The 17096-nt window shown below is 38.6% G+C and overlaps 1 protein-coding gene across 1 annotated transcript in view; it reads right to left on the reverse strand.

Annotated features, from left to right (window-relative positions):
* Positions 1 to 17096, reverse strand: part of LOC311085886 (uncharacterized protein) — a 152223-nt gene that overhangs the window by 89826 nt on the left and 45301 nt on the right. Inside the window, exons 30-32 of the mRNA XM_084118506.1 lie at positions 13332 to 13360; positions 13187 to 13244; positions 12809 to 12979 (exon numbers count right to left, since the gene is read on the reverse strand). Of these exons, the coding sequence (XP_083974632.1) occupies positions 12809 to 12979; positions 13187 to 13244; positions 13332 to 13360 (258 nt within the window). The remainder of the gene's footprint in view (positions 1 to 12808; positions 12980 to 13186; positions 13245 to 13331; positions 13361 to 17096) is intronic.

The following is a 17096-nucleotide window of genomic DNA, read 5'->3' on the forward strand; positions in this document are numbered from 1 at the left end:
GCTGTTTATAATATTTGAGAAGAAAGTGTCTAGCTTTGCTTAGTTCCATATTGAAAGCATGGATGCTGTCTTTGTAGATGTTATAATGGACTACAAGTTTTGTCTTCCGCCACATGCGCTCTGCTTTTCTGCATTGTCTTTTCATATTTTGCACTGCTGTTGAGTTTCTCCAAGGTGCTTTTTGTCTGCCATTCTTCTTCCTGGCTTTCACAGGAGCAATATCATCAATTACACTTTTAACTTTTGAGTTAAAAGAATCAAGGAGAAAATCAACAGAGTCTGCAGATATACTTGGTGTTAAGGATATAGCCTTCATAAATAGTACACTAGTGTTCTCATTTAAGCATCTCTTAAAACTATGCGTGAGGAAACTCTCTGAAAGTTTAGGGTGTGGGCCCTGGCGTTGTGGCAGAGGCCGAAGAGCTCTCACAGGAGGGGGAGGGCGAACTGGGCCCGCAGGCTTTGCTGCAGGCTTTGATGCGGGTGGTAATGGTGCCCGTCTTTTTTTGGTTGTTATCTGGGGGCTTGCAGCAAAAGAGTGGGATAGTCTGGTTCCAGCATGCACCAGTTCTTCCATTTTCTGTGAGAAGCACAGAAGTGGAGTTGCTGGAGAGAGGGAGAGAGTGTCTGGTGAAAGGGCCTGTTGCTCTGGTGTTATCGGAGGCTGTGATATGCTGTCCTGGCTTCCCTGGCTGTTTTCCAGGAAGTCGTCCTTGGGTGTTGAATCTTCAAGCAGTTCTGATATGTCTGTCTGTGGTGAGCTCTGTGGGCAGGGTTCAGCAGAGATTGAGTCCGTGAGCAGAGGTTGTTGTGGCGGAGTGGTGTTATCATGTCCATTTTGCTGCTGAAGTGAAGTCCCGTCGTCATTCATACTGTGTCCAGGTGTGTGTGTGCCGTTCAGATTGAGTGGATTGGCACACACTGCAGAAGGATGATTGAGGGAGAAGTAGATATTGTCCTTTAACACTCTTGAACCAAGTTTGTTTGGGTGATGGCCATCCCGATGAAACAGTTGTCTCTGACTCCAGAAAAGATTGAAATTGTCAATGAAGTTAACTCCTTTTATATTGCAGGTTTTTTTGCAGCCACGTATTAAGCCCAAGTAACCGTGAAAACCGGTTTGTTCCTCTTGCTGGGAGTGGTCCACTGATGAATGTTTGAACTTTCAGTCTTTTAAGTGTTTCAAAAAGTTCATGGAAATCCTTCTTAAGGAGTTCTGACTGCTCTTTATGAATATCATTTTTCCCCACATGAATGATGAGTCGATTTGCAGTCTTATGTTTCATCAGAATGTTCACTATCAGAGTCCTGGGCTCGGCTGCGCTCTGAGCTGAGTGCCGCTGTCTGCTCAACCTTGAGCGCCAGTTAGCATCAGTGTTCGCCACTGGCCCATTCAGTCTGTGTTCGATCACATTCAACACGTTTGGGGATTCCTCATTTACATTCATTAGCACTTCAAATCTGTTCTCAAGATGTATAGGTGGTGGTAGGAGACCAGTGTTTGCAATCCTTGTCAGAGCTGTATCTGGGGTAGAGGATGCTACTGCGGCAATATGTGTTGCTCGAGACAATCTGATGTCTCGAGTGCCTTTGGGTCTCGCTCCCTGTTTGTGCCATCGATTAGTAAGTCGATCGGCTTGTTTCTCTACCTGTCGAGGAGCACTAGTTTCATGGGACTCACCGGTATGCTGAGGGTGTCCATGACGAAGCTCTGTTGTGTGCTCCGTCTGGTTTGGTGGTCCCGTAAGTAACTTTGTTTCAAGAACTGCAATCCTTTGTAAAAGTCTGTGGCAGTTGGTGCAGCAAGTAGATTCCAGAAGAGGCATTTTCTCTTATCCTTGTAGGCAGTTGTGTTTTCCTTTCCCGGAATGTAAGCTGGTCGGGTAAAAGAATTCTCAGTTTTTGTAGTAATCCAAACTTTGTCGTCTGAGCACTGTGCTGATTTGCTGAAGTTAAAATTAGTTGATAAAAGGAAATAAAATAAAGGAAATAAAATATAAAAAAATAGGAGATAAAATGTAAAAGCGATAGAGCAAAGCGCGGAGCAGTAAGCAAGAGCGTCCGAACAGTAGCTGAGGGAGACAAAATAAACTTGCTAAAAAAAGATCCAGCCATACTTGTCAAGTACACCTTGCCATACCTGCGAGTCTAGACTAACTCCCATATATCTCACCCATCTCCCGCCCCCCTCCCGTTATTTCTCCCGTGAAACTCCCGTAATTTGTATGGAATAACTACATCACCTCACTATATGAATAACTACATCAATATATTATTCCAAGGTTGTCCAGTTGCCAGATCTTGTATGAACCTCATCCTACTCACACAATCAACACATCATACAAATTTCAACCCATTTGTGAGCACAACCTGGCAACCTACAACCCAGTCGCGCTGTTGATATCTGCGCAGGTAGCAGACGCGGGAAGTTGAATAAAGCGTCACTGGTAGAAATGGGAAAAGAAGACTCAGTGGTAAATATTTAACACAATTAACACAGCATCCGTTTTTTTCTGTCATCCTTTGGCTGGCGTTACATTATATATGATGCGCTTTTATTCATACAAATGATTTTAAACCATTCAAGCCAAGACAAATTGACTCTTTTGGCTCAAAGTTGAACGAACACTAACACACGCAATTATGCCGAAATGTCAGTTTTGTCGACTATCCTCATAAGAGCAGACTGAGCAGTCTGTTAAATTAGTTAAATAAAGTCTTAAATGAAGGCAAAGAGTTGTGAGAGAATGAGATGTGTGAGATCCACGTCTCTGTCAGCAGCGGCTGGTTTTAAAGTGACAGCAGCCATTAAAGCTTTTTATCAGTGAAGTTAATCAAAGAACAAAGGTAACAGAGAAAAACACTCACTGCTCTTGACTAAAGAACTTCTGAAACTTTAATAAGGATTAATCTATTTATAATTTAAAATGTATGCAGTGCAAACTGTTTGAGATAGCTTTATTCAATTTCTGTATATTTCCTACCTGTTAGACAAATATTTAAAATATACTGTCTTTATGTTGTTTCTACATTAATTTGGAGATTAACTGTGAAATTATTACATTATAAAATATTTTAAAAACGTAAGGTGATAATCTAGCCTGACTACGTCAGACTTCCTACTTCCGCTCAATTTCATTTCGCTTCTGTAGTCAGTCTGAGATAGCAGCTTATCTTTCAGTTTTCCATCGGCCTTCGGACGGCCGGGCCAATCAACGAACAGAGGGCGGGCTGAGAGCCGTGACGTAGATGCTGATTGTACCGTGGATGCGTAGATTTACTTCACATAATCTGCAAAAGTCGTTCACAGCCATGTTTACTCCGGTATTTCGCTGATGGTTTTGTTTTCGCATCATACATGTGTTTACAGTGGAAGTTAGATGCGGCTGAGCATGCGCATAACACACGCCATAACCAAACGTCATGTGATTGGCTTACGGGTAACCAATGATTTTAAACTTCAGACAAGCGCCCCCTCGCGAGAGAGAAAACACTTCTCTATTATGCCATTCCAGACTCTGTCTACGAAGCAAAGTGAAGTAGCAGAGTTTGGTATTACCAGGCTAGTAATAATCGTGATTAATCAGGAAAAAAAGTGATTAATCTAGTTAATTTTTGCAATCGATAAAAATAAATAAAGAGAAACATAAGTCTTATTCATTTTTATTTTTATTGAATATTATGTATTTATTTATGTTAATATATGCGCAATTAATCTGTATTTAGCCTGCCTCTGCCATCCAGCACCCCCCATAATCCCGCGAGAGAGAGGCAAAGAAAAACGCCTGTTCTTAATTTGTTTCTTTGTACTATTTTCATTTTGTACTGTTTTAATTGTACACAGCAAAGCTGCAATTTCTTTGGCAACACAAATTTAAAATATTGCAAGAATAATATTCTGTATTTCTCATTTTGCATCGCAAACCGAGTAACGCTAAACTCGATGCAACCCTGTTTTAAATAAATAAACTGCCCCGACACTTTATTTAATCCTTGAAATGTGCGATGGGGTTTTAATTTTAGTGTTCTTTTACATTTTCATTGGTTTTTATATTGAAAGCAATACTATTTAGTTAGTCTATTATTTTTTGTACACTGTAAAAAATGCTGGGTTAAAAATAACTCAACTTGGGTTGTTTTATAACTCAGCCGCTGGTTAACTATTGCACCAGCCCAGCAGTAGTTAATTTGACCCAGCAAGATGGGTCGGTCATATTTAACCCAACAGATGAGTTAAATATTCTACCCAAATGCTGGGTCAAACTAATTACAATTATGGGTTGATTTAACTACATACTTTGGTTAAATAGTGTACCCAAATGTTGGGTCAATTTAATTACAATTATGGGTTGATTTAACTACATATTAGTTATATAGTGTACCCAAATGCTGGGTCAATTTAATTACAATTATGGGTTGATTTAACTACATATTAGTTATATAGTGTACCCAAATGCTGGGTCAAATTAATTACAATTCTGGGTTGATTCAACTACATACTTGTTATAAAGTGTACCCAAATTCTGGGTAAAATTAACCCAAATGCCAGATTAATTCTAACACATTACAGTACAATTTATGAAAATAAATTGCAATAGACTACCCATAGCTATAAAACTGTTAAACTACAAACTTAGAACAGAATACATGCTAGATTTATGCATATATTATGCAATAAACACTTAAACAATACAAAAACAAAACAACAATGTAATCTCTGAATTTTTTTTATTAACATTAATTAATTGCAACAATATAGTGGAACTGGTGCAGTTCATGTAAAAAATATAGTGGAACTGGTCCAGTGGAGATTTGCATGCCTTGGCCTCATGAAGGTACTCCACCATGTTTATTCCAGGCTAAAAAAGAAAGAATACAAGAGAGCGAGAGTTAGAGAGTGCAAGTGAGTAAGGACCAAATGTCTACTATAGTATAATTAAAATATAGACATTGTGAGGACCATTTTCCTGGTCCTCACTAGAGAAATTGTTTTATTATAAAGTCTAGTTAACTTTACAATTTGGAAAAGATTTGGTGCATTTATAATTCAAAAAGTTGAACTGTAATAGTCTACATCTCATTGCACATAACAAAATATTTTTTGATTAAGTCTTAGAGCATATAGCTCACATTACAGAAAACAATTTAAAAAAACGATTCAGACCTCAATTGACCTAAAAAGCCATAAATTGATTGATGATAAATCATTACAATAAACATGTTCAGAAAACGAATGTGGCCCACCTATCTGACTATCCTATCTGGCCGATGGGCAGCGGGGTTAGGTGGTCAGATAGATGGGCCGCAAATGCTTTGTAGATTTAGAAGACTTCTTTAGAGTCAACCTCATAGAGTCAGATCCAAATTGGTTAAAATACAACAGTGTCAACTTTCTGATAATTATGTTAATTTCTGCACTCAATACTTTATTGGTGCCTGTTTTAGAACAAATTACTGCATCAGTGCGGTGTGGTACAGAGGTTACCAGCCTGTGGCAGTGCTGAGGTGTTCTAGAAGCCCAGGATGCTTTCATAGTGACCAACTTAAGCTTATAGAACAGCTATTTTCCGAATACTGTCAGGCTATATTTGATGCCTGTCCCCAAAAGTATAGTAAAAAAATACCTGGATATGCATGTGTGCGTGCAAAGTCTTGAGCTCAGATATGTTGATAAAATGAATAAAGTTTCCCCCTTTAGATGTGCTTGAGGACTTACAGGCTTATGGTCGATGAAGGCCAAGCTGCATTCCTGAATGGTGTGGCAAACCACTTTCGCACCGTGGCCATGGCCAACTCTCCAAGTTGTAGGTGGAAGCAAGGCTGGCAGCTGCCTCAGGGCGAGTTCCCCAACACCATCTGTAAGACATAGGTGTCAATACAATGTGGAATGGCATACCTGTGATTTCACAATCCCCGCAATATCGTCGCATAAATATCCTGCATATTCCATCGCATTTTTTAAGAAAACGTGCCACATAATCAAGGATTTTTGCCCGCAACAATCACAAAAAAACTCTGTGTTTTTCTGGAGGGACTGGTTAATGTTATTAGTTACACCGGTACCGCTGTGTTGACTCTGCTGTGAAAGCTTGGCCTTTTTCGTACCCAATTAGCATAAAGAGGGTGACAGATTTATTTAACTATCCCTATGATGATATCGCTCACTATTCTCTATTCACTAAGTCACTATTCTGGCCAAAATTATGTGAAAAGTTTTTGGTCAAAAAACTTTAAAAATGTTGGAAAGAGGAATGCTAATATATTAATATATTATATTACGAATATATTACCTGGTGTTAATCCATCCAGGGGCAATGTCAGCTCTGTCTTGCCAGGTACAGGATCTTCTCAGCATAGATGGGTAGCCATGTTTCAAACAACTTTGATGCAGCATCCCAATGCAGGACAAGAAAGTTCTGTGCAATCTATAAAATGGAAAACACATTTTTAAAATTAATTCAATGTAGCACACTAATAAAACATTTTAAACAATGCATCCTCATATTCAAGATCATATTTCCCTATACCTACCATGCCTTTGGTCATCAGGCGAGGGAACTCTTCGAGGATCTGATCGATGGTCCAATTGTAGTCCCTAATCCACTTGGCCCTGTAGACTGCCGTGTTCTGCATGTAGGTCTCTATCTGGCTGAGGGGCTGAGAATTGTTTCTCAACCATTATTTAAGCTGTGACGCACGTTCGTCTGATATGGTACATTCTGTAAAAAAGAACAAAGTTGTCAGTCACTGAAATATGATTGTTTTGCTTCATCAAATAATTATTCCGTTTAATAATTACCTGGTATGAGAGCCCTTGCAAGAGCGCCATCAACTTAAGTTATACAAAATATAGAGAAAACAATCCTCCCTCTCTACAATTCATATGACAAATTGCATAAAGTTACATGTAAATTGTCTATGTTTTTACTGCACAATAATATTTGTGGCTGCTCACTGCATAGGGCACAGAAATATATTATATATTTCTTAATGTTACAGGCCCCGCGCAGAAGGCCAAGTAACGTTAGAGAGACAGTTCTGCAAAATAAGTGCATCCGATCTTTATATACATAACTTAAACCAAACACAAATAAAAGTAAACTCATAATGAACACTATAACCTTGTAACTGGAGTCAATTTGAATCGAATTAAACGCATTTCACAATAACCTCGTGTGTTACAGCGTTCACAAAATGGCGGACAGTCTGCACAGACCTATATTCAACATATTCACAACCCCGAACGTCATTAACGTTACCCGAAATATCTGCGGTATGAACATATACATTTACATTACAGTGCATATTATCAAGTTGTTGTAACAATAGTACCTGCAAAATAACAGGACAAATTGATGAAACAGGAGACACCGCGTCACGTCGCACCAAATCCTCAGAAGATGTGAGGGGGCGCAGGCGCGCACAGAGTCCTCCTTTCAGTTTTCAAAATTGTCCCGGTTTCTCACCACAAAAGACTATATTCTTACACTAATCCTGTAATGATTTACTTTCAAGTCCCACATCTCCGCATAAATAAAAATAAATTTTTGCTTAATGTATAATACCTTACAAAAATGTAATTCAGACCAAATAAGCAGGCTATCCGTGCTGATAACGGCTAAATGGCTAACGTTAGCTAAGTCCCACATCTCCACATAAATAAAAATAATTTTTTGCTTAATGTATAATACCTTACAAAAATGTAATTCAGACCAAATAAGCAGGCTATCCGTGCTGATAACGGCTAAATGGCTAACGTTAGCTACGTTGTTAGCCAAACCAACCAACTAGCCTCGACATCGACAATATACAGATAGTAATTTAATAGGTAACGCAACACAGACAATGTGAATTAGACATGTAGTGTACACATACCTTTTATTATTTGTTTGCCTCGGTGGATGATCAGTCAGGTTCTCTGCTGTGACGAGCGCTCGGTGTGTGGACTCTGTGACGATATGATGACGTCCGAAGCACAAACAACCCACGTGCTGGGTCAAACGATATAATCAGAGCCCGTCTACGGAGAGCCTGCCCACTCCCTATTAAGTCCTATTGTACCGAATTTTGGTTGTAGTACCACCAGAGTTCCACTGGGGGCGATCGCCATGAGTGCAGAATGAATGGGAGTCAATGGGGCTAGACGGCTAAATTTGTCTCTTTCACCCGATTGCCGTTGAGAAATCTCAGGTTTGATTGTAGATTTTGCAAGTTCAACATGGATTTTAGGTCGAAAGTTGAATGAACGAGTACTTATGTTGTTTTGATTTCTTACAGGTTGAGTTGTTGTTGCCCATAACACGCTAGCATTCTGCTAATGACGTCAGCATTCTGACGTCATTGACGTTTTGAAAGACTTTTTAAAGCAAATAAGTGACTCTAAAAAATCTAACACCCAGCAATGTGTAATTTATTTGCATCTCCTTTCGAATACAACATTCAAATTACTAGACAAAAAATTATATCCTGAGAAAAGTGGATTTTGAGGGGTATACCGCCATTGACCTCCATTCATTCTGCACTCGTCCTGTGAGCGCCCTCATATGGAATCAGAGTGGAACTGCAACCAGTTCAGAAGCCGGAAGTGAAGTGAGAGTGAAACTTCTCGCCATATTAGACATTCTCTGATATAATGTTGGGTTGATGGATTTTGACTCAACACATGAGTTGCACAAAATAACCCAACTTCCATATAAATAACCCATAATGGGTAAAGAATTTCATAACCCAGCGGTTGGGTAGATTAAATAATCCAGCATTTTAAAAAAAATACCCAACTTCCATATAAATAACCCATAACGGGTAAAGAATTTCATAACCCAGCGGTTGGGTAGATTAAATAACCCAGCAACAAAATGTTAAGAGTATTTTTCTGATTTGTTCAATGTATGGATCTGTTTTGAAAAATTTCTTTCGTTGGATATCACTTTCAGTCATCTCAATTTCGTGAATGATTCACAAATCAATAATTTAGCAGATTAAAGATGAGCTTTATCGGGTGTTATCGCCTGTGTGTGTTTTGTCGTCTGTGCAGTGCAACAGAGGCTCTACTGGAGCAAATTTATGTTGTAATGTGCCATTATTAATTCAACAAAACGCTTGACTTTAATAATATGTTACCTACTTAAGCATCAAGAACGGTAAAACAAACACTGTCGGCCAACATCGGTTAACAGCAGGCTGCAATGTTATCGTCTAAAGTAAACGGCTATTAATAAAAATGACAGACAATGAATAACAAGCTCCAAAAAGTGTTTTGAATCAATAAATTAACATTTAAAAAAAAATATATATTTTTGACAAATATTAAACTAGTGACATAATTATGAAGATGGTTTTTAGCGCTGAGATTCAAACTCAGAACGCTTGAAACTCCGCGAGACACATGTCGAAGCGTAGACCACACAGCTATCGTCTGAACACTGCTTTAAGAGCATGAGCTTAACTAAGTCTTATGCTCATGCAAAACCTCATTGATGTAACATTTTTCCATTGTAATGTTTTATGTTGAAATGTTTCCATTATTTAAGAAAATTATGCTAATCATAACAACCTACTGTAAGCCTATTTAATTTGAATATAATAAAGAATGCTTAAACACAAATGCTGCCGACTGACATCGGTTAGCAAGTCCTGACAATGTTTTAATTTTACAATCATTTAGTATAATTTATTTCACTGTTTCAGTAAATAAATCTACTAACAAATTAAAATAACACAAAGTATAAGACACATAACCTATTGACATGTGTAGCCTTTCTAAATCATAGAAAAACTGGGCACACAATGTTAACGTTTAGCCTACTTTGCTTAAATTTGATCCAATAATAGAAGCCTACATTTGTTTCAGTTCTAAATTTGTACTGTAATTTCAGTATTATGATTATGAATTCGTTTAACTATAGTGTTTCTCTTGAATTTATCTGCTACAGCTCTCAATGAGCCGCGGCAGATTACGCAATAGAGAATAAACTGACACTTTTCAAAGTCTGTGATTATAGCGCCTCTTAGCGGTAAAAGGCAGCAAATACACACCCGTAATTTTACCACTGCGGAAACGGTGGCAGTAAAAGTATTATTCTGGTTGTCTACCAACTGTATGATTGATGTATGTGAATGTTACTGACCACAATGTCTCCAGTTTACAGTGTGAATCCTTCAGTACGTCACATAAGTGATTCACTCCTGTGTTTTTAATTTCATTCCTGCTCAGGACCAGTTCTCTCAGGTGTGATGGGTTTGATTTCAGAGCTGAAGTCACTGCAGAACAACCTTCATCCGTCAAACCACAGTCTCTTAACCTACATTGGGAGAAATAAGACAAACAAAATCTTAAATCTGTTTTAGTCAAATACCAAAACTCTATTGCCTTTCGTTTAGATTCATTTAATCTTCCTCACCACAGTCTCTCCAGTTTACAGTGTGAATCGTTCAGTATGTCACATAAGTGATTCACTCCTGTGTTTTTTATTTGATTCTCATCGAGGTACAAATATATCAGGTGTGATGGGTTTGATTTCAGAGCTGAAGTCAGGATGAGACACTGTTCCTCCGTCATACTGCATCCACGCAGACTGAAGACAGAAAGAGAAAAGAAAGTGACTCAGATCTATGATGGCCCACTCATTATTTTTGTTTTGTGTTTTTGTTTATTGGTGGTCATGTCCAAGGACGTAGTTTTGGTTTGAACATTGGGGGAGTTGAAGTGTCAACCATTTAGCGGGGTCCCGGGCTCTCTCATGAGATTTATTTATTTCTTTGTTTTAGCAAAATAGTTTTTTGTGGTATCATCCACACATGCATTGATAACATAACTGCAATAAAGTAATAGCCTAGTTAACAATTATTTGTTTACATAGGATAATAATGTATTTCTATTTTATTTAAGCTAAAACTTATCAGTTTGACAGAATTTTCTAAATCAAAGTGCCATGGTAGGTCAAACTAACTTTACTTAACATTTTCTTATATTGAAAATGTTAATTTCCTGTCATCTCTTGGCATATCTGAAAGCCAGGGTTTTCCTAATATCTGTCATTATTAGCAGAAAACACATATTGTTTAGTCAATAATTCAAGAAGGTCCTCTTGATTCTAACTTGTACTTGTTAAATTTTTTTCTTTCTTTTTTATCTATAGCATTTGCAATGAAAAATAGCAACCTACACATTCAAAAACTATACACATGCCACAGTTGTAATATAAATTTAGTGAAAAAATCTATACCCAGATAATCTATTTTAAATTCTACAAGTTAGTCAAAATTTACCACAATAAATAAAATAGAATTTGATCAATTCTAGTAAAAGGTCATGAGTTATTTAAATAGCTTTCCATTTTATGTTGGTTTTAAAGTGGTAAATTCTCAATAGAATTCAAATGGATTGCACATTTTATGACCAGCTCGGCTTGATAGGAACGATCTCGAGCAAATCTTATCACACTTTTGTAACGCGCTGGTGAACGCTTGTAGAGTAGCGGTGATTCGCGAGCGGCAATCATGCACAGTCAAATAAACTCCAGACTTCAATCACAATACACAGATAATTGGTCAGTTTGATTCGAACAGGTGTTGTGCCGAATTCCGACCCTCTGCCAAATTATTACCCCCCTCGTTGAAGTCAGTACCTGATTGCCTAATCCTAACCCCACCCCTAATCCTAACCCCTCCCCCACAACTAAACCTACCAATACTAGAGACATAATTTGGCGGGGGTCGAAATTCAGCACAACACCGGAACTTTGTGCTTACAGTACGGGAGAGCGGGGCACAACCTAACACATTTTGGTTTTGGTTAGTTATAATTAATTAATATAATTAAGTTAGATTAATCTTTTTTTTTTTTTTTTTTTTTACACAAGCAAGATACACATCTCAGCTACAAATGAACACTTGAAGTTTTTTTTCTAGGACCTACCGTTTTCGTTCAGTTGCACTGAAAGTGACAGAAGTGCAAATGTTACAACTTACCCCATGTGCGGGGTTAATTGTAACAGACAGAGGGGTTAGTTGTACCACTTGTGTGTAACACACACAGTTCAATACTATTTTATCTGTGTAGTTTGATATTGTTTGTACATCTGTATAGATAAATATCCATACATCCATCCCTCATCCAATCACCCTTCTATTATGGATCAATATCATAGAGATATATGAAAAGGGCTGCACAGTTTTGCAATAAATAAATAAATAAAATCATCAAATATCAAAAATTGATATTGAATTATATTTGTGTGTAGCAGCTGCATGCAAAATTATTATTATTAATTATTTCAAAACACTCTTTGTCCAGGTTCTTCACATAATCGTATCAAAACTTTCCACAAATCCGCGGGAGACCGGAAACACAACCTGCTTGACCCTGAATAACTATGCAAAAAGTCTATGTTAGGTTGTGCACCGAGCTCCCCGAAAATTTCCGAACACGCGATGTATAATTAATTAATGGCCTGATTCTATTATAAAATCTCTGAACACACAATGTATGTAATTAATTAATGGCCTGATTCTACGTTTACATTATCCATAGTAGGGGTTATTGGTTATTGTTTTGGTTATTTACTAAGCCCCTGGTCATGTCTGGCTAGTCATTTGAAAAATCACTAAACATATTAACTGAAAAAAAGAAAGAAATCAGAATAATCTAATGTGTATCCTTCAACAGTCAAAAACTGAATAAATTATTAAAATTAATTTATTGTGGTTTTGTGTCTGTCAATCGCCCCTGACTGAATCAAATGAGGAAATAGTAACATTACTATTAAAGGTAATAAAAATACTATTATTAACCATGTGAAATACTCACTTCAGTGTGTTGAGTTTACAGTGTTTATCCTGCAGTAGAGCAGAGATCTGATTCACTCGTGTGTCTCCTAGTTTAAGTCCACTCAGATCCAGATCTCTCAGGAGTAACGGGTTTTTACCCACAATTCCAGTCACATACTGACAGGCTTCCTCTGCATCAGGACCCAAAAACCTGGAGAAGAGAAGATGAAGCAGGATTCAGCTAAATTTTCAACTAAACTTGGTGTAATGACAAAATCCATTTTTACATGACTTTAGTCTTGGAATGCAGTCAACTTTGATGTAACAACATATGTAGCTTGTTGTATTATTGAAATAATATTTCTATAAATAAATTGGCTGCATGCAATGTATGTTGTATAATTTCATCATGTCTCACCTCAGTGTCTTCAGTTGACAGTTTGGATCCTGTAGTAAATCATTGAGCTCCTTCACTCCTGATTGTCCAGGATCATTTCCTGTGAGATCCAGCTCTATCAGGTGTGAAGGGTTTGATCTCAGAGCTGAAGCCAGAGCTTTATAACCTTCTTCTGTGATACTGCAGTTTGAAAGTCTACACACACACACAAAAATTGAAATAAAATTAACATTGGGGATCCAATTTATTAATTAGCTGAATCGCTTATCAGATACACGGTAAATCACATTATGTCATTAATGTCAAAGTTGATTAATGAATTACAATTAAATAATGGTGACCAGTAGTCTGCAATAGTGTTTTAAACTTCATCCTTAATGTAGAAAGTATAATTATGCACTTTTTTGTTGTTTATTAGTATTGTATTTAGTTAGTGATATCACTGTTGTGAGGTCAAAGACTCAATGAACTGCTGCCATGTCAAATCTGAAACAATCTATGCCAACCATAAGCCTCAAAGACACTTGTTTGTTATCATTTGTTAAGTTGACATTGTTTTAATTGTTACACCAGAGGAGAAGTGGCTCCCCCGGTGCAGCCTGGTTTCTTTCAAAGTATTTTTCTCCTGCTACAACCATATTTGATGTTTTTCAGTCCTTGCCACTGTGACCTCTGGCTCGATCACTGGATTAATGCAACATGTGGTGAATTTCTAGCAGCTCCGTTTAAACTACTTAGAGGCTGGGACATTTTATGACCAAAATCTTTAATTGTCAATAACAGTAATAATACATGTAACAATCTACATGTCACAATATGTTTAAAATTAGAGATGTTATAAACTGAAATTAAATCCATCCTGTATTTTCAAATAGCAAATTTGAAAAATGTTACTCGCATCAGACTAAGAGAGCCAGTTATTTTCATCATAAGACAATCGATCATACCTTTGTATGCTTTTGTAATGGTAGCCACTGGAGGCAAGTTGTAATTGAGAACCCAAGTGCAGTTTATTATAAATAAAAACAAACATGAAACAAAAACATGGTGTGGAATGAAAACAAAAACCAAGGCATGAACATGAACTTACATAACAGCAAAACTACAGGAAACAATACTTGACAAAGACACATGGCAAACATGAGGGCTTAAATACACAGACTAAATGACAAGACAAGGGACACCTGTGAACAATGAACAGACGATTAACCAATGAAAAACCACATGGCAGGATCACATGACAAACAGGGAATCACATGACAGACATGAAGCATGACAAGACATAAGAGGTGTGTTCGACATCGGCTGCGGCTGGATGCAACCGATCGGCGAGAGTAGCCGCGTGCAGGCGGGGAGGAGCTGCAAACGGAGACGTGAAGTCGGACACTTTCTGGTTCCCGTAGTGACCACTCACGTGGTGTTCGCATACTTTACCACAGCTTAAGTGAAATAAATAAATGCAATATTTGCCAAATAATACACAGATGTTTCAGAGACATTTTCATTCAATACTTTATGTATTGCTTCATACGGAGTCTGTTTGAACAAGAATAAAGTTCAACATAAGATACTATCAATGAAGTGGAGTCTACGTTTTTTTAATCAGTTTTAATTGGATAAACATGACACAATATAACATTGCAACGACATGAAAAGAGTGTTCACTGTTATAATAAACTGATTTGAGAGCTTTAGAGGAACTAAAGGTGTTCGAATAAACACGAAACACACGTGATCGTTGTCATGCGGTGAATCCGGCCAATAGTGGAACAGCTGTGTTGTCATCAGCCCTCCTGCAGCCCAGTGCAGCCGCTCTTGAGAAGCTGCGCTGGCTGAGTTCTCCGGCTACTCTCGAATCGCTCTCGCGGTACTTTGATGGCATATGTCACAGTCACGTGGCGTCGGCGCTGTATCAAGTCGGACAAAATTTCTAACCGACATGCACTGCTTTAAGTCAGCCGCCGATCGGTCTGCGCAGAGCTGCATGAAGTCGAACAAGCCTAAGGTGTGTTCGACATCGGCTGCGGCTGGATGTAACCGATCGGCGAGATTAGCCGCGTGCAGGCGGGGAGGAGCTGCAAACGGAGACGTGAAGTCGGACACTTTCTGGTTCCCGTAGTGACCGCTCACGTGGTGTTTGCATACTTTACCACAGCTGAAGTGAAATAAATGCAATATTTGCCTAATAATGCATAGATGTTTCAGAGACATTTTCATTCAATACTTTATGTACTGCTTCATACAGCGTATGTTTGAACAAGAATAAAGTTCAATATAAGCTACTATCAATGAAGTGGAGTCTACGTTTTTTAATCAGTTTTAATTTGATAAACATGACACAATATAACATCGCAACTACATGAAAAGAGTGTTTACTGTTATAAAAAACTGATTTGTGAGCTTTAGAGGAACTAAAGGTGTTCGAATAAACACGAAACACACGTGATTGTTGTCATGCAGTGAATCCGGCCAATCGTGGAACAGCTGTATCGTCATCAGCCCACGTGCAGCCCAGTGCAGCCGCTCTTGAGAAGCTGCGCTGGCTGAGTTCTCCGGCTACTCTCGAATCGCTCTCGCGGTACTTTGATGGCATACGTCACAGTCACGTGGCGTCGGCGCTGTATCAAGTCGGACAAAATTTCTAACCGGCATGCACTGCTTCAAGTCAGCCGCCGATCGGTCTGCGCAGAGCTGCATGAAGTCGAACAAGCCTATAAGCTGTGTCCCAATGTGAAGTCTGCATCCTCCGAAGGCCGTATTTGAAGGCCGAATGCGTCACAGCGGAGCGACGAAGGATGTCCCAATTCAAAGGCTGCACACTTCGGAGGTCGCATTTGAAGGCCGATTGCGTCACCGCGGCGCGATGAAGGCTGTCCCAATTCAATTCTGCATCCTCCGAAGGCCGTATTCGAAGGCCGGTTGCGTCATCGCGGCGCGATGAAGGCTAAAGCGACGCCAAATGCACCCTTCGTTTCCCCGTGAAAGGAAGGATACATAAATGGACACTTAGCGGACTATTCTACCCCATAAGTCATCGCGCAGCGGTGACGACAGCATTTTTGTAAAAAAAAAAAAAAAAAATGACGGCCGAGAGTTCGCTGGTGGACGGCAAATTCACATTTAAATGTAAGTATTATGTTTTCATTTACTCAAATAGCTAGCGAAACCACAGTTAAAAGCCACAAGTTTTTCTTTCTTATAAACTTCATCTTAACTCCTTCGTCACCATTGCGTGGCTTCATTTGTCAGGTGGTCTGAGGCAAAACTTGTGCTAATAATAGTTTAATAATTGTTTCAGGGAGCAAGGAGCAGACAGCTCAATTTATTAAATTGCAATTTAAAAAATAACTAAACTAAATAAATTTAATTAAATTTAATTGTAATATTTGCACTAGTCTGTCTAACTTATGTAAATAAGAAATATCACTCACCCTATAAAGCCCACAACAATAAGAAAAGCAGTAGATAAGGCAATGGGGTTTCACTTTTATGTGTTTTTGTAGTGCTGTCATGCAAGCTATGTCTACAAAGGTTTTAACCAAATTTGAGTATTCATGAATATGATTTCTGAATATGAATATGATTTTAAAAATACAAAGTAAGAAAGTTGAGATCACATCTTTGCTGAAATGTATTGTGCTGTTGTTGTTAACAAGCCATGGTTAATTTGCTCTGCCTTAGGATTGCACGTGTCCTGGGACAGGTGATGGTGTGAGTGGGAAACCCACTGCTGCAACTTGGCCCTGGTTTGTCCTCATGGATGAGATGTTGGGACAGAGGCATTGCACCCTCATTGCCTCAATCCCTGAGGACACACCAGGGCCGAGTTCAGCAGTGTGAGACCAAGAAGGGGGGGAGCCAGGGGCAGCAGCAGCACCCGCACCAGCAGCACCAGCACCACGAAGGAGGCGAGACAGAGAAGACGAGTTTT

Source organism: Abramis brama, assembly GCF_963993115.1.
Source record: "Abramis brama genome assembly, chromosome: 6".
Taxonomy (NCBI): Eukaryota; Metazoa; Chordata; class Actinopteri; order Cypriniformes; family Leuciscidae; genus Abramis; species Abramis brama.